Source organism: Hirundo rustica, chromosome 5 (genome assembly GCF_015227805.2).
Source record: "Hirundo rustica isolate bHirRus1 chromosome 5, bHirRus1.pri.v3, whole genome shotgun sequence".
Classification (NCBI taxonomy): domain Eukaryota; kingdom Metazoa; phylum Chordata; class Aves; order Passeriformes; family Hirundinidae; genus Hirundo; species Hirundo rustica.
This window is the reverse complement of record NC_053454.1, coordinates 6314625-6337610: the sequence shown is the minus strand read 5'-3', so window position 1 is coordinate 6337610 and position 22986 is coordinate 6314625. Positions and strand designations below refer to the sequence as shown.

The 22986-nt window shown below is 37.9% G+C and overlaps 1 protein-coding gene across 1 annotated transcript in view; it reads right to left on the bottom strand.

The window, feature by feature from the left end:
* Positions 1-22986, bottom strand: part of UVSSA (UV stimulated scaffold protein A) — a 44179-nt gene that overhangs the window by 14373 nt on the left and 6820 nt on the right. Inside the window, exons 5-8 of the mRNA XM_040065345.1 lie at positions 22817-22926; positions 22150-22278; positions 8827-8938; positions 427-604 (exon numbers count right to left, since the gene is read on the bottom strand). Of these exons, the coding sequence (XP_039921279.1) occupies positions 427-604; positions 8827-8938; positions 22150-22278; positions 22817-22926 (529 nt within the window). The remainder of the gene's footprint in view (positions 1-426; positions 605-8826; positions 8939-22149; positions 22279-22816; positions 22927-22986) is intronic.

Sequence of the window (22986 nt, the reverse complement as noted above, 5' to 3'; positions counted from 1 at the left end):
ATAACAAATTTATGTCTGGAAGCAATATAACATCTCCAGGCAGCACTGACAGCACAAGTCACTGGGAACAAAGAGATGTTGAAACTACTTGCTAACTGAACAATAGGATACACTCTGTTTAGCTGCAAACAAAATTTACCCAAATAAATGGGCTGGGGGATGTTGTTAGCCAAGAAGGGAACAGTGTATTTTCAAAAAAGCCATTTATGCCAAGTAAGATCTATATTAACTGAGCAGTAAAAGATTCCTTAAGATTCTGGTGCAATCACCAATAAAATCTCCAACATTAAGCAATGAATGCAACTTCAAAATGAGACCAAGTCAGCCTTGTCAGCTTGCCTGGTCCCTTGAATGCTTTTCTGTGTGCTGGCATGACTAATAAACACAAGAGCAAGAGGTTTGTACAAGAATTAAAACAAAGATGACCTGGCACGAGGAGATGGTAACTTTGGAAGTTTGTCTCTGAGAAGTTTCAGCGTGGCAGCTGCACAGGTTGGATCGAGTTCATCCTCATTCCCTTGGAGCTGACTGCGGGAGCTCAGCAGAGCCGCTCCTGTCGATGCCTTCGCCACTGGGGCTTTTGGAGGTGACCGGGGTTCAAGCCCTGCAAAAAAAACCCTTGATGATTAGGAGTGATTCACTTCTTCCACCCTTACAGTCCCACCCAAACAGCTCAGGGTGCTGCCTGCATCTTCTTTCTTTCAGTTTATGTGAGGCATCAATCCCACTCAGAGTGAAACAGAATTATTTAGAGAACATTTGTCTTTCACAGATACCAAACCCCACGATTTGCCAGGAGAAAATACCTAAGTGCTGGCAGAAGCAGGAAGTACACCCAGAGAGTGACCAAGAGACAGGAAATGCCTGAGCTACAGCTGAGGAATGAGCCCTATGCAAGGCAGCACCAGGCACTGATGTTCAGCACCAGCAGCTCAGTGGTGGGGTAACTTTAATTACTCTTTACAGCCAGATTAGAGCCTCAGCATGGACTGTGAGGATGCAATCAGACAGGCTGAGCAGTTAGACAGCACCTGCCTTTACCTGCTGAGCTGGAGGAGCAACTCCATCAGCCAGTAGTAGCAACGAGAACTTATCAGCCAATGACAGCAAAAACTGGAAGGAAATGATCCCTCACACTAATGTGATCTGTGATTCCCTCAGGAAGCCTTTTAATAAAATAATTTATTGAATTGCAAGGTCTCATCCCTCGAAGTTACAGTTCCACAAACCTAAATTTTTCAGCAAATTATTTGAGTCTTCTTACGAAAAGTAACAAAAGTATCTCACATGTTTTGGCTAATACTTAACTGTGACTTTTAATCTTTTGCCCAGTTCTAACCAGCCCTAAAGCTGCATTCTGAGGTATTTTTGCTTTGTTAGTCATTAAATGGCTCACAACATATTAAGTAGAAAAGGAAAAGTTAACGTTATGTCTTTGACCAATCATCTAAGTAGGAAATTGCAAGACCCATAGCAACAGGTCGGCTTGGTACACAAAATATTTTTATTTAGGAGAATAATATATTTTCCACTAACAAAATCAGAAGAATTTGCTGAGACACATCTTAGCACAGTATAAGGTCTCCCAGTAATTCATCCTGACCTTGATTCATTTGCATCACTCATCCCCTTTAACCCATGGGGTGCAACTGCACGGATGGCATCAGCCACAGGCCAAGATGCTGAGATGGCAAGCTTTAGGATCCAACCCCAAGGAACACATTTTCCAAGTGCCTAGATCAGGAGCTGAGTCCTTGTGCAGGGAACAACATTCAAAACTGTCTTCCAAAGCTCCAAGCTCAGGGCACTGAAAAGGACACCTGTTTAACCTAATTCCTGGACAGCCTCTCCCCAGAGACAGCGACAATCCTAATTCAAAACCCAGAGTCCATCCTGCTGCTGAGCACATCTGACACTGCTGCTCCCTTATTCACTCCTGCCCACACCACACACTAACAAAAGCTCTGAACACTCTACATTCTCCAAAGTCAACAAGCCTTTAAAGAACATTATTAAAAAAACCCCAAAAACAACCCAAAAGCCATTTAAAGGACTAATCTCTGCACTGGAAAACAGTCTCAATATTAGCAGAAGGACCAGGAATAAAGAAAATTATAATTAAATATAATAGGATGGATCTAAGCAGACAAATATGTAGGTTAAATAGCAAAAGAAATTATTTAATTACACTTATTAGGCTGTGGACTTGTTCAAGAGAGAAAATGGTGCCTCCACAAAAATGTGCTTTTAAACAGCGCTTCAGTGACATAATAATGCAGAAATTTTGAATTTATGTCTCTGGAAAGGAGGGAGGGCAGGGCTCCATCTCAGAAAGCGAAAATGCCTTTCTCAGGTGCTTTTATCAAAGTGAAACAGAATTACCCAAAAACATTGTTGTAACCACACTTTAGAATCATCAGTATTTGGAGAAGTATACTTCCTTTAATGATAGAAACAGTTGCAAACAGGGCCTTTGGCATGAACAAGGTTAACTGAGAAGAACATGTCATAGACCATCTGTAATGTGGAATTTCTTAGACTGTACTCAGCATTTAAACTTTGTCTATTTTTTAAGGACCCTTTCTGAAAAGCATTGTTTAAAGCAAACGTTTTGAGAGCACTTGTATACATGCTATTTACAACTAGTTAAAAAAAAAAACAAGTCAGAAGATAGCAGGTTTGTGTCACTCACCACACCTCTCATCTTCAGAGAAAATATGTGCATATGTATTGAAAGTTTATTTCCAATTTTTTCCCTATGATGTTTACAGGAAGCATGATTGTTTGTTCACAACACAGGTTTTGTTGAGGAGGAGGGGAACAGCAGAGACAAGCGGCACGAAGGAAAGGCAAGAGAGATAAATGGACAATGTGACATTTAGACAGATAAAAATCACATCTGGAAGATCAATACAGGAATTCTTAAGAGTTACAAGAACAAAGTATTTTCTCATTGATTTCTTATTTTAAACTATTAACAGAAAAATAGCTAAAAGTAACTACACTAAGACATCAGTAACATCAACTCCACCATGCAGTTTTTAAAAAGTATTTATGAACGAAAGTAGTTTTTGCTCACAAGATAAAGACAAGAGTGACCAGGCAGATGACCCCAGCTGAATGGTGTCCAACGTCAGGGTGGGGTTGCTTTGTTTTGCTTTTAAAACATAGATGTGATTAAGTACAGTTTTAAAAGTAAAATTCCTCTTCAGAATTCTGCTGTTCCGTGTGGTTTATTTAACAAGTACAGTATTGGGTTGAAATTGTGCCAATAGCAGCTTTGAGAAAGAATCATAAAAGTGTTTAAATCCCCTTTTTTGTTTAAATTGACCAAATGGCACCTATTGCCTGAAGCAATAAAGTAGCCCGTGTTCACAAGATAAATCGATAGAAGGAAAGAGAGAGGCTGGGGTTTCAGCTGAAGTTAGGCTGCTGAATGCTGACATTATTGATTTTAGCTAGTTCAGCTGGCCTTGTAATTAAAATGTAAATTTGAGAAAGAGATTATGTCCTGACAGAAATGGTGGGATTAGGGGGAGATAAAAGCCCCTCGGTGAAAATTCAGAGAAAAAGCAAGCCCAGTTTTCCTCAGCTGTGTGGATTTAGACGAAATCAAGCTACTTCAGATTCACTGAAGTTTAATTGAAAAAACGGAGATAGAATATAAACAAGTATTAGAGACTTCACCTTTCCTGAAAAAAAAAACCCCAAACCAACAAACCACCATAATAATTTCTGCTCCCCATTTGTTGAATCTTAGTCAAGCCAAGTGTATGTGATTTATACTAGTACAGACACTGTCCCAGATTGTCAGGAAAATCCAGCAGCTCAGGTCTAAGATTTCCCCACTTACTCTACTGTGCTCACAATGAAAATGCCTGCTGGTATTTTACTCAGGAAGCTCAACAAGCTTTGGACTTTGCAAAGCTTCCCAGTGCCTTTGAACGTAGCTACACTGATTTATGTGAAATCTTGGAATCCTCATTTGGAAATTCAAATTAAAGAAAAAAAGATAACTATGGTAGTTAACGAGAAGAGGTCACTAATATTACACAAACATTTAGTTTGGCTTACTGGAATTACAAAATATGTTGTTATACTGTTACCTAACCCAACTTATAGGTACTTTATAATCATAATTAAGAACCAGAAAATCTCAAATATACAGGGTTTATATCAAGCCCTTTCTATACCTTACACTCTGACCTTTTAAGCTTCTTCCTTATGATTTTCCATCCCCTGGCCACTGCGTAGAACCTCTGAGATACTGCTGTGGCAAACTACGTGAAAGTGTACCAACATCTTGTGCAGTGAGTATGAGTTTCCAAGAACTTTAGTAGAAATCAAGTATATCCCATATCCTGTTAGATTTTCTGGGAATTTTATTTACATAGAAGGACCTCTCCTGAGAATGAGGAAGGTTTCCATGATCAGCTGTTCAGGATGAATCAGAAGAAATATCTACTGTCAATACCTCTACATGGATGTTGAAGTATTTTGTTGCAAGGGATAATCATGGTTTTTTCATAAATGTGAAAAGTTAATCTCCATTCCAAATACCGCATGGCAGTTTTACTCACTTACTGTCCTAAGTGTAGCTAGGTCTCTGTAGGTTCAAGCTGTGCTAAAGGAGGTTCAGATTTGATATTAGGAAATATTTCCTCACGGAAAAGAGCAGTTAGATATTGGAAGAGGCTCCCTGGGGAAGTGCTGGAGTCACCATCCCTGGAATTATTCAAAAAATGAGTCGATGTGGCAGCTCTGTGGTTTAGTGGGCACGGTGGTACTCAGTCAAAGGTTGGACTTGATGATTTTAGAGGTCTTTTCCAATCTTAACAATGATTCTGTGATTCCATAAAGGACTTGTGTTTGTGCATATATAGGTATATCAAAACACATTAATATAACCAGGCAACTTCATTTGTAAACCCGTAATTAAATACTTCTAGAGTTTTATATCCTAAGAGAAATGGACACCACACACACATTTGATTACAGAAAGTCTGGGTTGGAGTTTTAACTTCAATGCTGAATATTAAATCAACACATGCTATTTACATCATAAAACAATTACATCTGATTTTTTTAAAGGATTCATAGTAATATTAATAGAAAACTTTTTCTAGATACTAGACTTGTCAGGCTGAGAAACACAACTGTGTTCTAAATTTAGGAAAAAGGAACCCAAATTTCAAAGAGGTAAGTAAGTAATCCTGTCTAACATTCTCCCTATAAAACATGGTATGCTTTTACTCCTTAGAGAAGTCAGGTGAAAGCCTTATTTAGCTTTAACAGTGTAATTCTAAGTCTCAAATTCAGCCCCTGACAATGGGGCTCCACACACTCTGGAGTCTGCTGGTTTGTTTGTGCTGTGGTCTCCACTGAGCTGTTTCTCCACATCCTTCACATGCAGGGAGAATTCCCTCAGAAGTTCCTGAGGTATGAAGACCAGATAAATCAAACCTGACTGAAAAGCTAGACCCAGAGAAGCTGAGAAATCACTGAAGTAAGGAAGGAAAACGTTTAGGTGTAATTTTTAATTTCCATCGAGCCAGCACATGTGTGTCTGTTTAAGGATTCAACAGCAGCTACTTAACACACAGAAAAGTAGGACTGAGATACCACCAGATTAGGAAAGGCAGTCTGGGGATATCTGACCCAAAAAAAGGACATCACTTTGTGAGGAAAAGAGGGAAGAATTTCAGAAATGGACAGTGCTAACCCTTAGGATTTTAGAACTGTAGCTCTGATTCCCATATGAAAGAAATCTCAAGCAGACTCTAAGATGCAATGTGAACCAGTAAAGTAGCTATCAGCAACCTAAAAACATTCAGCTTAAGGCTAAAATACAAGAGAAATAATCTTATTAACTGGAGTAGAAATAACGGTTTGTGGTGGCACAGTTATTCCTAATATAATTTTGGATAAAGATGAAACTTGATAACCAACAGACTGCTTCCATGCTGACAGTCCCAAGTCAGAATGCTACCTCATGTCACCTCTTGTAAAACAGCAAGAGCACTCCCCTGTCCTCCAAAGCATTTTTGTGTAGGTAAGTAATGCTTGCATTAAGACACAGACAAGAACTACCAACTAAAGTGGGTGCTTTGAACTAGAGCTGAGAACTGTTCCATTTTCATGTGGAAAAGCACATCCCTCAAAACAGATCATTTCCCATGAGGTTCAGAGCTCAGCTGCAAGCCAGGTCAAGGGCAGGAAGGAATCTCTCATCCTTTGGCATCAGCCAAAAATTCTCTTCTATGGGACAAGAACAATGTCAGGGGCTGCACAGTTCCATCCCTGACCTCATCCACCCTAAGACTTTATGCCAATGGAACCAACAGCTGTCCAGCAAAGGCTGGAATGTGGAAAATCTCCAGTGGAAACAAGATTTTATTTCTCCCTAAAGTTTTCCTTTAAATGAATAACAGCATTTTCCAGGGCTTAGCAATACCAGCCATATCAGCAACACTAGTGCCCAGTGGCAAGATCTGAGCAACCATATGAAAATTATTTTCAGTGTTGTTTCTTTTTCAGCTGAATATTCCTCCTTAGCACCACAGTGTATTTTAAATGACCCCGTGGTCCCACAGGAAGGCTGGCCTCTTGTCAGCTGCAGACATCAGATGAAAGTGTAAATAAGGATTATACAAATGGGAGGTCATTAAAATTCTGGTAATGCTAATTTGGCATGACACCTCTAATGGGTTATATCTTCACACTTCAATTATCTAATCACCTAAATTCTTTTAACAAATTTACATTTCATTTTATACATCAAGATTCAAATTGACTTGTTCAATTCTACCTCCACCCAAAGTGCACCCATGCTCAATTCAGCTTCTGTATTTAATATTGTCACCAATTTTGTGGTTATTAATCACAGAAACACAGAGGTAATACAACTGCATGCCATCTATATACTTATGCATAGAACTTGTCTTTCTCTCTAAATAAATTTTCATTTTTAACAAGTCTTTCAGCTCTCAGGAGAACCACAAAATTTACCTTGTTGGTAGGATACATTTTTGTGAGAGAAGTGAAAGGAAATAAAGTGACATTTAAATCAATAATTTACATGTCACATTTCAATCCATTTCCACAGTCGTGTTTTACAGCTTTGTTTTCTGGTTTACTGTAGCAAGTTAATCTGGCTTGTTCATGAAATGTAACAACAAAAAGAAAAAAAGCTTTTAACCGTTCACACCTTCCATATAAGGCTGGGATTTTATTTTACATGGAAGGTTTAATGTTCCAGTTAGAACATTCCACTCATAGAGACTTTTATTTTCTAAGCTGTGATCTTCAGGTATTCTGAGTTATTTTCAGACCATTTCCTAAACTGGGAACTTACACAATAGCTTTAAATGGCAGTAAGTAAAGCTGAATGTCTTCAGAAGCATCAGGAATGATTAATTTCTTTCAAAATATTATTTTTAATGAACACATCAGATAAAGAACAGCCAAGTGGGACCATTAGCTCTTACCTAACCACAGGTATACAAAATGAGAAAGAGGTTTTGTTTTTGAATTGATCGACTTCTTCACTGTAATGTATTTTCCTATCAGCAATAGTTTAAATACAAATTGGGAATTTCTTAATCCATTTTATATAGATTTTTAAAATATCCCTGAGTAGATAGCAGGCTTCTTCTTTTATCCTTTCCTATAAGAAGGAATTCAAATAGCAGCCAAGTATTGCATTAGTGTGATACAAAGGCTGGTAAGGCGCTTTATTTTTTAAAAATGTGTGTCCACGAGGAAGATGGGATAAAAGGGAAGAGATGAATACATTTCACTTCCAGTGGAAGCTGGGAAGTATAAACAGAACTTTTGCATGTTAGGATTACTTAGGCTCCTGTGAAAGATATGGAAAACGAGTTCCAGGTGGTAGCTGCAGCCTGACTTTTATGAGGTAAACTGCAGAAATGGGAAAAATAAGCATCAGCAGGATTGAAAAAGCCACAGCACCAGTCTTACACAAATACTCATGCACAAATGTAGGAGCAAGATGCTTCTTACAGGTTTTAGAGCTTTTTGATGGCAGCTACCCTTCCCTACAATGTACTAAAGTCTTGTGAATCCTCGAACATACGGAGTTATACAGAGGTAAAGCTGCAGACTTACTAAGCAAGAGGTACAAAGGACAAGGAGTAATGCACTGAAGTTGAATTAAGATGAACTTTTCTCAGTAACATTACTCTCAATTTCACAAAAACACACAGTAAGTATAACTTCATTTAAAAATTACTTTCAACAAGTATTTAAAAATACTTTCAACAAGAATTTGTCATCCGGTATGTGCTCTGTGGCACCTGAAGGCAGAGCTGCATTTAACATCTTTTGACAGCAATACCTAAACAAAAAGAGCCACTCTACAGAGCTCTAAGTTGGCCATTCTATGGAAGTGGCTGTGCATAACCAGCTGCTACTAATGCAGGTGATGGAACAGGACCTTGTGCCAGCTCACCAGACTGGCACCAGTATTTGTAATATTCAGGCTCACTGTCAACTTGACTCTGCAATCCCCTCACTCCCAGCATTTGTTCTGCACACTGACAAGCACACGGGGTGCTGCTTCTTGCTCTGAACTCCCACGGAAGATGATGGAATGAAATAAGCTGCTCATCTCAGTTGCTCTTGCTCCTAAAAGTATTTGTTTATCCAGAGCCAATCACTGCTCCGGTGTCCATGTAATGACTTCCTCAGAGCAGGCAGAGATTACCCACACCGCTGATCACTTTATTACTTCAGAACAGCTGTTTATTTACCTTAGTGCAGCAGTAACATGCAGGGATAGAGCCTGTCACAGCTGGGCAAACTCACCGTATTCCTTACGCAGGTGGTCTGGAATGTGGGGCTCATAACCTTCCTTCTCAGGGACCTCCACAAATTCATCTTCATCCTCATCGTCGTCATCGTCATCCGAGGCTTTCATCTACAGAGATATTTTTGTTGGGGTTATTTTCTCTTTATATTAATGTAAAGACTGTTTTTCATTTCCCTTCACATTGAAAATATTTTGCAGACATCCTGATAGCCCTACTGAGACTTCTCTATGTCAAAAGTATTTCCCTAAATATGTATTTAATCTTTATCTAAGATTAGGCCTTAACATTTTATCTGCTGAACATTTTATCTCTAAAGCCATACACTATCCTAAGGGCTTCTTTAAAGCTCCTTTTATCCATTACAACACATGCAGTTGGTGAAGTCTGAGAAAGTGTGAAGCTATAAAATAAGACCAAAAAATCTTAAAATAACATCGAGATTTTGACTTAATGAGCAAATTACAGTCTTACCTCTTCTCATTTGGATGATTTGACTCATTTAGCAGCACCAAATAATCTGTGGCATGTTAAATGGTATCACACATTGTTTAAGAGCTGAAAACCAGAGCAGGCAGACAGGAGGGGAAGCTGATGATGGGCAAGCTAATAGTGACCCAAATAAGAATATTCAGATCTGTATACTACAATGGTTCAGTGTGTTCCTTCACAACAACGTAAGAATAATTTGACACATCCATCTGTTAACTGATTTGGTACATCCCAACCATTTATACCACCAGACAGCACACACTACTCTGGTGAAGACAACAAAAACAGGATTTTCTTAAATGTGCACTTGGTCTGTCTTGCAGCCTGAAATTGAGGATCTATGAGTAGGCAAAAAGACCCCAAATGGAGATCTAACTAACCAGTATAATTCATCCACATAAGTGGCTTCCTATATACAATATTAGCTAGCAACTGCTGCATATGTGCCATCAAATCTATACTTTTTCTAAGCTTATTCCATAGCTGAAAATTATTTTTATTTCTAAATTGCACATAAGCTAAAAGAATCTGTGTCACCACACATGGCCTGTACTATCAGAGCTTTAAAAAAGCAAGTGTCAACTACCCCCAAAAGGCAACAATGATGGAGTCTTTATGCTTTACTTCCTTTGCCCACATTCAGAGTCACCTCATTGCCAACAACATAATTAGCACTTTATTGTATGTTTGCCATGTGCTTTAACGAGGAAATAGTAAGAGGTATTCACTAAATCTAGCCTTAGCACAGGCTATCACTTTTTGCACTTCACTGCAGCAACCCAAAGCAACGATAAGGAATAGCATAACTTTCACTATTTTCAGCTGTGTTCTTTACTTCTGTATTCTAGTGCACCAGGCTTCTGTTAATATTCATACCAACTACTCATTGTTAGAAGCACCAGAAGATACTGCAGGTTTTGCCTGCAGCAGAATTTTCCCAATCTAATTCACTACCCTAATCTTGTGTCACAGCTGAGTTCTTTAAATCATACATATACTCTGAAGCCAAAAATCTAACAGCTAATCTTGGTTTATTAAACACAGTTTGAAAATTAAAATAAATAATAACTTTTTTAAAAAATCAGTATTTCTTTCTGGCCATAATTAATTGTTGGCTGTATTAATTTCTAACAAAAAATGTTAATTGATATTAGTACACAGATACACATTAAAACATAATGAATGGGTGGTACAAGTTAGAAGTAAGATTCTTCCCTTTGTTTCAAAAGTTACTTTGATCTAAGAAAGCTGCAGTTCCAGTGAAAAAGAAGAGGAAAAAAACCCCAGATTTACTGTCCCCATGACAAGAGCTGATTTACTATGACATTCTTACTGGGGAACACATAATTAGTTTTCATTTTAAAATAAAGTCTCAGGGCAATCATGTTTGAGAGCAGCCTGCTGCCAAAGACAGGTAAGGACCCCAATGCAGTCTCAGCCCAATTATTCCTCCCTTGAGAGCTGCCAACATTCAGGCTCTGCTGGTGGATCCTGCACTCTTGGTTTGCTTTTTGTTTCCCACTACAATCATTTTTCCTGATCTAAAGGAAAGCAGGCCATACCTGGCCCAGCCAAGACAGAAGCACACTGAGCCTGACCTCCTCAGCAGAAACCAAAATAGAGTTCTAATCAAAGAAAGGATCAATTGTTCCACCACTAATTACAAACTCCCAACACCATTGGATTTGAAAGCTGAAATATCTGTCTGAAAACTACAACTTTAGAAGACATTCCTGATGGCCCTTAGAAAGAAAAAAAAATAATGTTTTCTACTGCACATCTGAAGAAGCCTAGAGATGGAAGGGAAGTTGGTTTGTACTTTGGTTTTGAAATTCTGCTGGTGTTGTCATTCCCTTTTCATCTGTTAGGGACAATTCAAATTTGGCAGTAACCACCAACAAATAACTTCCAGAAATTCTCCAGCTACAAGCAGGACATCATAATTCTCATACTTAGGTTCCATTTCTTACTTAGCTCTTAAAAATAGATTTCACCAAGATAAAACTTGTCATAGACGATCTTAGTCTAAAACTTTGTGTCCTAATGTACAAACTGACTAACTTTCACAACATAAAACAGGGAAAGTAAATTCAGTTTATTTCCTTAGTTTTTACTCAGACTGTAAACAAATAAACAGCAACAGGTTTAAGCAACAAGAGAAATAGTGTCAAACTAGCAGGAGAAAAATACTCAGTCCAGCTTCATCATTTAACTTAAGTTGCCAGATTATACCTAAAATAGCAGGGATATAATACCAGTACTTCCTTGCATGTCATATCTGAGAGGACTAGAGGGAAAGCAGAGTACTATCTTTAATTGAAATTTCACCTAATTTGTTCATATCACTCGAGGCACATATCTCTCTGTATGGTAATATACTAAAATTCAGTGGACTTCACTTGAAAACTGCACTGGAAGCAACTTTGCTCTATTACCTGCATGATCTAAAACTTTAAAGCACGTGAAAAGCCTGACAGAGAAAAGGCATAATCAGATGCAAATTCACTTTGTTTAGGTACAATCCATGAACTGTGCATTCGAGTACTATAGAAAACATTAATCATAGAAAACTGTAATTTTTGTTATCAGTCTAACACTAATCAAAAGGGAAACCTGTCACTACCGCTGACCTGTGAAACGTCCCAATTATACTCTTCAGAAATGACAGGAGCACTTAACTTCCTCACTGAGTAAATGACGACAATCAATCAAGTTTGAATAACAATGAGCCACGGAGCTGAAAATTATTTTTTGTATAGAATCTACCCAGGAATTTATGAAAGGTGAAAAGCAACCCAAGGTTTTAGGGGCATTATGGCTTTCAGCTAGTGCAGCACATATCAAACACTAAACAGAATTTATGTGTTTTAATTTTCTAAAAGGTAGATGTGGACTTGGTGCTACAATGCATAACATATAATGCCAGATTTTAAATATGGGGGTCATTTTCATAAAATATTATGCGTATTGTTCACACCCTTGAATTTCCCTGGGGTCTTCTATTAAATCTAGATTTCCTGTAAAAAAAAAAAATTAACTGCTTAGCCAACTAGCAGGAATTAAGCCCTCTTTTCTCTTCAAACAGACATAAAGTCTTTATCTTGATAAAATCCTTAACAAGATAAATAAGTTATCTTTTTACTTTAAAATATTCACGTTGTCACTGTTGGAAATTCAAGAAGTTGCACAGTAATAGCAGGTAGTTATGTCTCATTTGACTTCATTCCAGTGGTACTTTATCAGAACTACCCCATTTATGTTGGTTTGTTCCATTTCCTTGCTAGAGAAAGTTGGAGGGCTCATGGGCAACATTAGTAACTAGAAAAGTATGGGTTTCTTTTCAAGTTCCACTTTTCAAGCATGAAGACAGCTCCAAAAGCAATTTCTACAGATGTAGTAGGAAAGTTCAACCACCTCCTTTCCATGTTTCTACTATAGGTAAACTTTTCAATCAATAAAAAAAAATTAAATAATCCACCATTAAATCAGAAGAAATAAATATTTAAGACAACAGTTTTAAGTGGCCCATTAAGTAAATTATAATCCTTATAGGAATGAGGAGTTAAGGTACTTGCAACCATGAAAAAAGAGGCTAAGACAGACACAAACAAAATGAAATTTCTAGTGTACCATGTCTGAAGGGGGAAGTATAAGAGTGAGTGATAAATACCACAATGTAAAGCTTTCCTTGTAGTGTACAAGATTAAATACCTTGAAGATAGGTAGTCACACAACTGCTTGTTTCTCAATCACCTGTCAAAGAATGTGAGAAAAAAGCTCCTGGTTTCAAATCCATTCTAATTATCAGGTGATATGAGGAAACTCACTCTCACATTCTTATACCAGATGCCCTCTCTGTTACTAGAGAATGGTCCACCTGAAGGGAGACCAGATCCCCAGAATCAGAGGCTGCTTGCACCACCACTGCTCCTCAAATTCCATGGGAAAGGGAATTTTTAGCCTGGTAATCTCCTCTAAAATGCTGGTATTTATTTCTGGTTTTATTTATCTAAGTCACAGAATGATGTGTTTGCAAAACTATGTGTTGGTTTCTCACTGACTATCTATATTTCTGTGAGAAGAAATAGGACTTAGCTAGCCAATTTTCAGATTCTTGAGCTGGACTTACATATGAGAATACGATTAAAAAAAAGACAGAAAACATACATGCATTATTTTCACTGTGATCACTTAGAACATCTTCACAATCCTCCAGATTTTTCACTAAAAATTTAAAATAGTGCTGACTAGTCCAACTAGACAAGTGCAATCAAACCATTTTCTCCCTAACTCATCAAAAAAACTTGAAGAAACAGATGTTTCCTCGTCACTTTGCCTTATCAAAAAAAACTGGAAAAAACACTGGATGCCAGTAGAAATGCAACTGTTTCTTTTACTTTGCAGTCAACGCTCCAACAGCCTCCATCTGTTAGTGCAGCTCAGTGCAACCAGAGCCCCAGTTAAAGGCCTTGCTCATCCAGCCCAAACAGTAATAAATGTGAAAAAAGCCTCCGTGTTCCACACAACACTTGGAAAGATGTGAAGAAAAGCCCTCGGTCCTTTTCTCACTTTTATACAAATTGGCCGCTACATTCTGTTAAGAGGATTTAAAAACCCGAGTCTCTGCAATCATAATTAAAGCAAGCAATAAAATTACTGAAATACACAATGCAATCAGTTTATAGGACTAGATGTACAGCCACTACTAATTATTTTAGAAAAAGAAGGAAGAGAAAAGATAGCACACGAAGAAGTCATATCTACTCACTAAAACACCACTTGCAAACTACAGCTGGGACCATTAAATAAATTTTGCAAGGTCTAATTAACTTGGTTTGCAATCTCAATTACTTTTCACCCAAGAAATCACTTTTGTTCAGTTTTATGCATGCCTGTTTCCCTTTTCTAAAAAAAAAAAAGAAATGATGTAAGGCATCCTTAGACAAGTGAACTCTAAACTTCATTTGTCTTTCAGCAGGCTTGATGGCTATGCATTTAAAAACCCATTCTATCTTATAAACTAAAAATTAAATGTACTCAGCTGTGATGGTCGTCATTGCATCTGCTATTTATATGCTAATACCCTCACTGAAAGATCTTGCAAATTATTCCACCATGCCAATATCTCATGTGCATCTACTCAAAGCCAACTAAATATTTTTCTGGAAGATTTTGGTTAGGGAACCAGAATATTTATTGCTGTGGAACCTAGTTAGAGGGGCAACCTTAAGCACATGCATTTTTTATTCAACTGCAACACAAAACGTACTTCAGTCATGTTAAATGAAATTTGGATATGTGTTATGTAAGAAAACAGTGACTGGGGTAAAAATCTTTAGTGCCAGTAATAGAAACTGAATAGTCAAACAGTGCATCTTTAATGTAAAGACATGTTCCTCCTTTTCCATTCTTTTATATCATCCAACACAGACTGACATGGAAATAAGCGCTGGCATTTGGACAGATTTTAGAACCATGCTTGAGTTTCCTCATGTGCAACACAAGGAAAACACAAACTACTAAAAGAGCTGTATTTATAAGAACCTCCCACACACCCTCCCTCCCCTTCACTTTGTGATATGAACATAAATTCAAACCCCGATGACTGCAAATTAGATATGTAGTCCAAGCAAAGCACATTTTATGTTCACCCGTAAAAGTATCACCATTCATTCTATGTGTAGTTGCTCAACAGCACATAAGCATCTTGGCCAGGCTGACTTTTATTTAGGAATGCACTTTTCATCTGATTTCCTGGTTTCCAGGAGTTAGCCAAAATGCTTAAAGGGTTCCAGCCCAACACTTAGCCAAAGTACACTGGAGAAGGAGCATGCCTTGCTCCAAATTGCTTTAGCAATATAACAAATACCTGATGAACCAGTTTTTCCCTAAAGCAAGTCCAGGAGGGGCAAGCTCAAAAATCAGTTCAAAAGACTCTGCATGTTCATGAATCCTTGCAGAAAAAGCTGCAAGGTTCCAATAGACCCAGCAGACACCAGTGTGTGGCTTCACAGGATGCTTTCAGAGGACAGCAAAGAAAAGACAGTCTAGAAAACTGGTACACTGGACAAAATTATTACCTCAGGAAGAGATTGCAAAGCAAGTTTAGTATTTCTTTAGCAATAACCACTCAAGATGTGTCCTTAGATGTATTTTCATACCTCACTACTTGAGCTCCTACCATCCACCAAAATCAACAATAAGCATTGGCATAAATCATCTTAATCCTTAAGTAGGTACATCAGAAAGGCCAAGTTCTTTTGCACAGTCCACATTTTTCATAAAGTATCACTTTCAGGGGAGATGTAGCAGTTTTAGTTAAACTAGTGAAGGTTTCCAAGTCTAACAATAACAGGTAAATACACATCTCAATTAAATAAACCTAATTTATTACAGACAGGTAAACAAATTATTCTATGCAAGACACGCATAAGCTTACATGTATTTCTGATTGTGGATTTCAGGTACAAGGATACTTTAGATGTGAATATATTTACTTTTATACTGCTCATCAGCTAAATTTAAATGCATTAATATATGTTTCAAGCCTAAAAATTTTCTTCCTTTTCTATTTTTGTAAATACACATTTAGCAATGTACCTCTATGAACCTCACCAAAAAATTCATTTCAATATACTATTTCCCCTCTTATGGTAGGATGGACAAAAAGCAGGAAGCAAATTTATACCTCCTGCTTACAGAGCACACACTGCTCAGTATTCATAGATGAATCAAGGGAGATGACCCTTCGGCCTGAAAAACTTAAATACTTAACATAAGGGTTAACGTGATGATGGAGACATCCTACTTTATTTTACACTCTATTAGAAGAGCTCCAAATTGCATTGTGCGACCTGCGAATCAGATGGGGATCAGAGGTCGTCACAGTGACAACCTGAAGAATTCATGGCTCGATCTGCATAACAAGATATTTTTAATAACTTCATAGCAGGCTGCTACGGCCAGGGCAAAGCATAAAACACACCAGAGCAACATTCAGCTCTCGGGAAGAAACAAACCCAACCAAACCCATCACCCAGCTGATCAGACACTTCAACAAGGGAGTGCAGCTCTGAGGGCTAATTTTACAGTGGTTTTATATCAGTCCTTGAGCCTAATAAAACTTAAAAAATAGAAAGCTCTTTTAGTTGAAAAGTGGTTACAAAAGAAACGTTTAACAGAAATAATAATAACATGACAAACATGACAAGAAAAATAACACCAATTAAAATAGGGAGGAGGGAAGAGGAAGCATTAAGTATCTGTATTACCTACTTAATATCCTGTGTTTACTTTTTACAGTTATGGTTGACCTGGCTTTTTTGATAAATATTACCTAGACAAAAAAAAAACAAAAAAAACCAAACCCCAACATTTAAATGTTGACTGGGCTACCAATTTGATCATATAAGTATTAATAAATTTTATTATTTATTCCAACCACATTACATGCTAACAATGTATAAAATCTGGTAAAGAACATCTTTAGGTGTAACGCTGGCGTAGTTATCAAATATTTCTATACGTCTCTATAGAAAAAATACTAAAAATCAACATCAAGTTACCATTTAAATCTTAAAATGAAATGCTTTCAGTTTTCAAAGGGCAATCTTTTCTTGAGAGTTGGGGTTTTTGTTAAAAAGCAACACCTGGGGAAAAGACTTCTCTACAAAAGTGTCTCTCTTGCTGCATGGTCTGAGCATGTTTTAGGAAATGTGGTTTCAGGGACTGTGAAGGATCACTGAGGACAATTACCTAACCCCCAGAAACAACTTCTCTAAAATGAACAAGAGGAAAAAACTGTAAGGATTGGAGTAGAGGAAGCTGTCACAGAAAGCTGTCAGCAGGACTGGATTCTCTATGGCTACAGAAGCAGAAGAAACCTAAAATTCAAGTGCAGCTTTTTTTTTCTTCTAAAGCAGGCACTAACTTAGCAAAAAGACAGACTCGAAAAGAGCTGGTTATATAAGCCACAAAGTGATTAGGTAGAAATAACTCATTAGAATTGCTAAAATGCCAAACTGTAGTTGAAGACATGGGAAAAAAAAAATCAGCAAGTCTTGTAACCAAGTGATTGGCAGAACTCACGGCTTAATTTAAAACATATTAAATTTGTAACCTTTAAATGTATTTTTGGAGTAAATAATTAGCAGAAAATATTAAATTGTAAATTTGTAACAATTTTGTGACATTACACTTTCTGAAAAAAATCTGACTTTTATTATAGTGAGGTTTGAGTAGAAGATTCTGGACAACACAAGGACAGGCTCCTCCAAATCTAATTATTAATGGCATTATCGAGTTCAACCAGATGTTTCACATGGATAAAATTAAGTACACGAATAAATCAAGATCCAAGCGCATGCTTAGATTTGACAGAAGATAAGGAAAGGTGAAACAAAAAGCAATGAATACAGTTAATGAAAACCTATATATCCCTGGTTGTTAATGTAATTTGAAATTTAAAATTCCAAGTGTAACAAGTCTGTTAAATGATTCCTCTGCTGACAGACACATGAATGGGATGTTTCTCACATCATCTTTCCTCCTGGATTCTGTCTGCCCAAGTTTTAGCTAGCCTGAATTCGAAACCTTCCACAGCTTCCCATGGTAATTACACAAGCTAATGAGCTACATTTCTAGTAACAATGTCAGGATTTCAAGTATTCCTAATGGGTAATTTTTTATGGAAAGGAGGTAAGTGAAAGGTAGTGTGCATGATTTAAAATACAGTACGTATTCATCCTCTCTAAAACTGCAAGATCGTTTGCATCTAATCAGCACATCAGATATTAAACAAGAAAAATATTAAAATCCAGTATTATAAGAAAAGGAAGAAGACATTGAGAAACAAATATATTTTTAACCAACCAAAAAAAAATTTTTTAAGAACAAGATCATAAGTTATTCCTGCAAAAGAATCAGAAGCCTGGAAACCGTAGTGTCTCTTTAAACACCAATCTAAGTCAATAATTACAGCTGTACTTTTCCAATAATTCATAGAGTCACGAAATAACTTGAAGTGTCTCTGGTAGGTTACTGTTGTAGTAAGTTTACCTGAAAACACAGACGGAGCAGATGGCTGGCGCTGGATCAAGGTGGCAAGGAGAACAACGCAGAGCGTGCAGTTTGCACTCCCTCTACTGGGCACTGGAATTATCCCGAGCAGGCGCTCGGAGAAGAAAGGGCCATGCCCGAGCATCCTGGTACCGTAAAATCAAAGCCTTTTTACAGCTCCCACCCTCTTCACCTGGATTCAGCCAGAACCCAGACTGACAGAAAAATTAATTTCAAAAGCCTCAAAATTAATTTCCTGTCAGAAACCCGACTGACATCTCAAACAAGACTTAACTACAGTGAATGTAACCTGTGTAAGCACACAAAAACTCATTTGCCTTTGATCAATACACTAACTCTTTTTTGTCCACCCTCCACCCGTTTGAAAAAGTAACAGCTTGTAAGAAATGCCTTGACTTCTGATCTGTTGGGGGCACAGCAGTGGGAATGGGGAATGTGTGGACTGGGCAGTTGGGATGTATTAATAACTATAAAATCTGCTGCAAGGGATTTGTTTCTAGACAGTCAAAGGATAACCTTTGTTTTTCTGTTCTCTCTCCTCCTATAGCTGCTGAGAGGCAAGCACAAAACACAGGCTACTCGTGCTGGCAGGGTGTAAGTGTCACATAGAAATGATGACCCTCCTTGAAATTAAGACTCTCTGACAGTTTGTGTTCTTCACTCTCATGGAAGAGAAAATAAAGAAGTGGTTATAGCTCATGTCACTATAAACCATTTTAAGTCAAAGTGTCTTGCAGTAAAAAGTTCCGTGCTTTCCTTCAAGTGACTTTGTATAAGGGAAGTTCCCTAAACCTCCAGAAAGTTCTCCTGGGGTTTGCAAAGCGGTTTGACTTCTCCATTTTTCAGTAAAGATAAAGGTAAAAAGAACTTCAGAGAAAGTAACTTGTGCTAATTGTGTAACAGGCTCTGATTGCCAAAGGCTCCTGCCTTGGAGGCTTGTGCTCTGTGATATGGAAAATTAAATGAGAAACAATGGAAAGCATGGATGTAATAATAAGGATTGCCAAAAGCACGCACCTTGTGAACCAAGCAAATATTTCTTCTGTGGAATCAGGCCAGGAATCTTGCTCTCAGTGTAATTTACATCAAACTACACTGTTGGTATATTGATATTAAACTGCAGCATCAAGAATTACTCCAGATACATACAATCATTTGCATTTCAGTCATATCCATGTATAACTGACCAGCTAAAAAAGAGCAGCAATGACACATGGCTGTGGCAAGGCACCCCAGGATGTTCCCTCTTTAAAATAGCAATTTAAATCTCTGTGGGATTGAGAGTTATGGTAGAGTTCACAGTAATAAATCTCCAGTTTCATTGTCTCTCACTAAACCCTTCCCTTTATCAACTTTTCTGATCTCAGTCTGAGGATGGGTAAAGCCCTTACTTCCTCTGCTCCCAGACAGAACAGCACCAAAGCACAGAATAGAACAGATGCAAAGAGGGGAAATCAGTGACCACAGGAGCATGGAGATTGAGCACAAAAATAATGCAAAAAGTCCCAGAAGAATGGGAAAGCCCAAGTCCCCAGCCAAGCTGCCAAGACCCCATCACTGTTTTATGTTTGCTAATTAAATAAATCCACTCCCTCCCCAAAGAATGACTTGCTGTGGTGAAGGATCATGACAGTTGAAATGAGCAAGTACACAAACAACTCACCTTTACATTCTCCAGTTAAGGATACAGCTGCCTCAGAGTGCATCACCAGAACTGCCACGCCACCCAAACACAGAGATGGCACAGAGCACCCACAAACCAGTTTACATGGGACCGCTGCACTCAGCCACTTGATTCACAATCTGCCTCTCTGCTTGCTGAACACTCCCCTTCACTGCCCAGGTGTGCTCATCTCCACACGAGCAGGTCCAGCCCTCGCTGGTCCCATGTGTCACATCTGTCCCAAAAAGTCACATCTGTCAAGCTTTGGCAGGACAGGGTGCCTGGGAGCCAGGGCTTTGAAGGACAGACAGGCTTTCCTTCTTCCACTTCTCTTGGCTTTAGAGATTCAGAAGACAGCAAAACTTTGGCATGGCAAGAGCTACAGCTCCAAGGACATGAGGATGCCTGAATAAAGGCACAACACCTAACACAGGCAGCAATGCTCAATTAAAGAGGAAATGTGTGCAGTGTTTCACATGCTGACATGTAAATATTTGACAGATTGGGATTTAATAACCATGGCATAAGAGATTCTGTTTATTTTGTTCTGCTAGACTCCTAATTTACCATGTTTTTACATTTCAATAAAGTCATCTGACACATGAATAAAACATAATTTATGCAGTTTCCTTCTGCTGTACAAAGCTCTCTATGTTCAGGTTATAAATTTTAAATAACTCAACACTAACTTTACATTTGGTTATTTTCCACTGGAGAGAAACCCTAGGAATATTTATATATTGTTTTCAATGCCTAAGTTAACTCAGTCTGCATTGCTTCATTTTGAAAGTATTTTGAGCATTATGTGCCTCCTATCTTTTTGCCCTTTTAGCAATGGGATTTAATAGCTTTCAAATTAATATAGGTATTAGTTCTGAAGATGCTATGTAAGCATAGAGATAGCATTGGTCACTCTCATAAGTGGTAACAATATCACTCTAAGCACACACACGTGTACACATTCACACACACACAAGAAAATCAAGGCTTGAAGGTCTTTTATATCTTACAAGAAATATAGCAACCAATATTCCATGCAGAGGTGCAGCAAATGAAGTCCTGTCAAGCAAATGGCAGGAATGACAGCAGATGTCTGGATTCCTTCATAGCTGGTTGCATAAAGGTAGCACACATATTTCACTGGAGACAAAAGCCTCTGACAAGACAGTCTTGCAGTACTTTTCATTCAGAGTTGGCATTTTTGACTGGTGTGGCACATCAAGAGGCGTTAAGATGATGAACCAGATTAATCTTGATTTAGCTTCATTTGTACAATGAAGGCAAAATCTACAACACACAGTCATGGCTAAATGAGGCTACACAATTTAGCTCAAGTCCAGATCAAACCTTTACAACCCAGTAAATCCAAACCAGACTCTAGTCTGGACTCGGACCCAAATCACTTATTTTCGTGTCATGCTACACAGTTATTTAACTTCATGACAGCAAACAGAAATTAGTACCATGGAGCAGCTCTGCTGTTTATCTACATAAACAGGCCATAGACTCCTTTTTGGATCTGAATAATGTATTTGATATTTCAGCCTCTGTTTATTCACAAAGTCTACCTACTTCACAAGAACTGTCATAAGTAGTTAATCTCTTTGAAATAGTTTGATGCTCTAAATTTTCCTATGATAACCTTAATCACATTACACGCTTAGTACAGAGTAAATGCTACAAAGCAGAAAAACTACTTTCCTGAACTGAGAGACTCTCAGAATTTAGCAAGCTGTGAAAGGACATGAAAAGTACAGTGTCTGCTGAGAAATATGCACAAAAGAAGCTGAGGACTTAACAGTGTTACACATAAAGCAACTAAGAGGAAGCAAAATCTGTTTCTCTATCCTATACAACAAAAGGGATGCTTTGAACAGTTTTGGTCTAATAACCAGGCCCCTGGAATATTATACAGGTGTTTACTGCTCCTTGAGGGAAGCTACAATCAGCTGAATTACTGTACTTTACAATAAAACTTGTGTTGAAAAGTTTCCTGGGTTAGGGCTTAAGAGAAAGAGCATTTTTCTGCATACAAGGTAAGCTTTACTAACAGTCCTCTCTAGTAAAACAGAATTTTAAGAAACTCACCTCCTTTCCTTTTCTTGCTTTAAAGGAAATGTTAATTTCTTTGTATTTCTTCATAGCTGTCTCCAATTTATTCTTGAGTTCAATGGCACATCTTAGCCTATCATCATCGATTCCTGCTCTGGTAAGTAGCTGCAAACCAAGAAAACAATATTCTTATTCGCTTCTAGAAGTCTCAGCCAAAAAAAAAAAAAAAATCCAGTTTTCCCTCATAATTAATGAAACAATGTCACAAATTCCTTTGTTTCACAAGTGACAATTAGTGCAGCCAATTCTTTTTCTATCTAGACTATAAAAACTAACATCAACTAGTGAAACCAAAGAATGAACAGTTATTACTAACCTGACAGAGAGATGTCTAGCAAAAATAAGCTGTGTTTTACTTCAGGACTTTGCAAAGAAGCCAAGTTTTACCTGTCTTTAAAAAATAACAAATAATGGCCTATAGGTACCACACTCAAGGCTGAGAGCTACCAAACAAGCTACACAGCTCCTGCAGTCTCCTTTAGTCCACCCTTACGGAAATGGAACTCTCCTCTAATTGCTTCTGTTTCTTCAACCATTATTTCCCTTTGGCTCACTCTCCCTCAAGCTTTGCTGTAGCCCAGTCCTGGTTTTACTATTTTTTTATTTAAAAAATGAAGAAAAAAGAATTATCTCTTTATCCCACCTGAATCCAGGATTGCACAGAAGGCCAGAACTTATTTTTCAGAAGTTTGTGAGCATCCATGACACTGTTTATGATGGCAGTATTATCTTCATTCTCTTGCACTTTTATATCTGCTCAAAACAGGGGAAAAGAGTTAGTGCATTACATTTATGGTATCTTCACTACAGGAG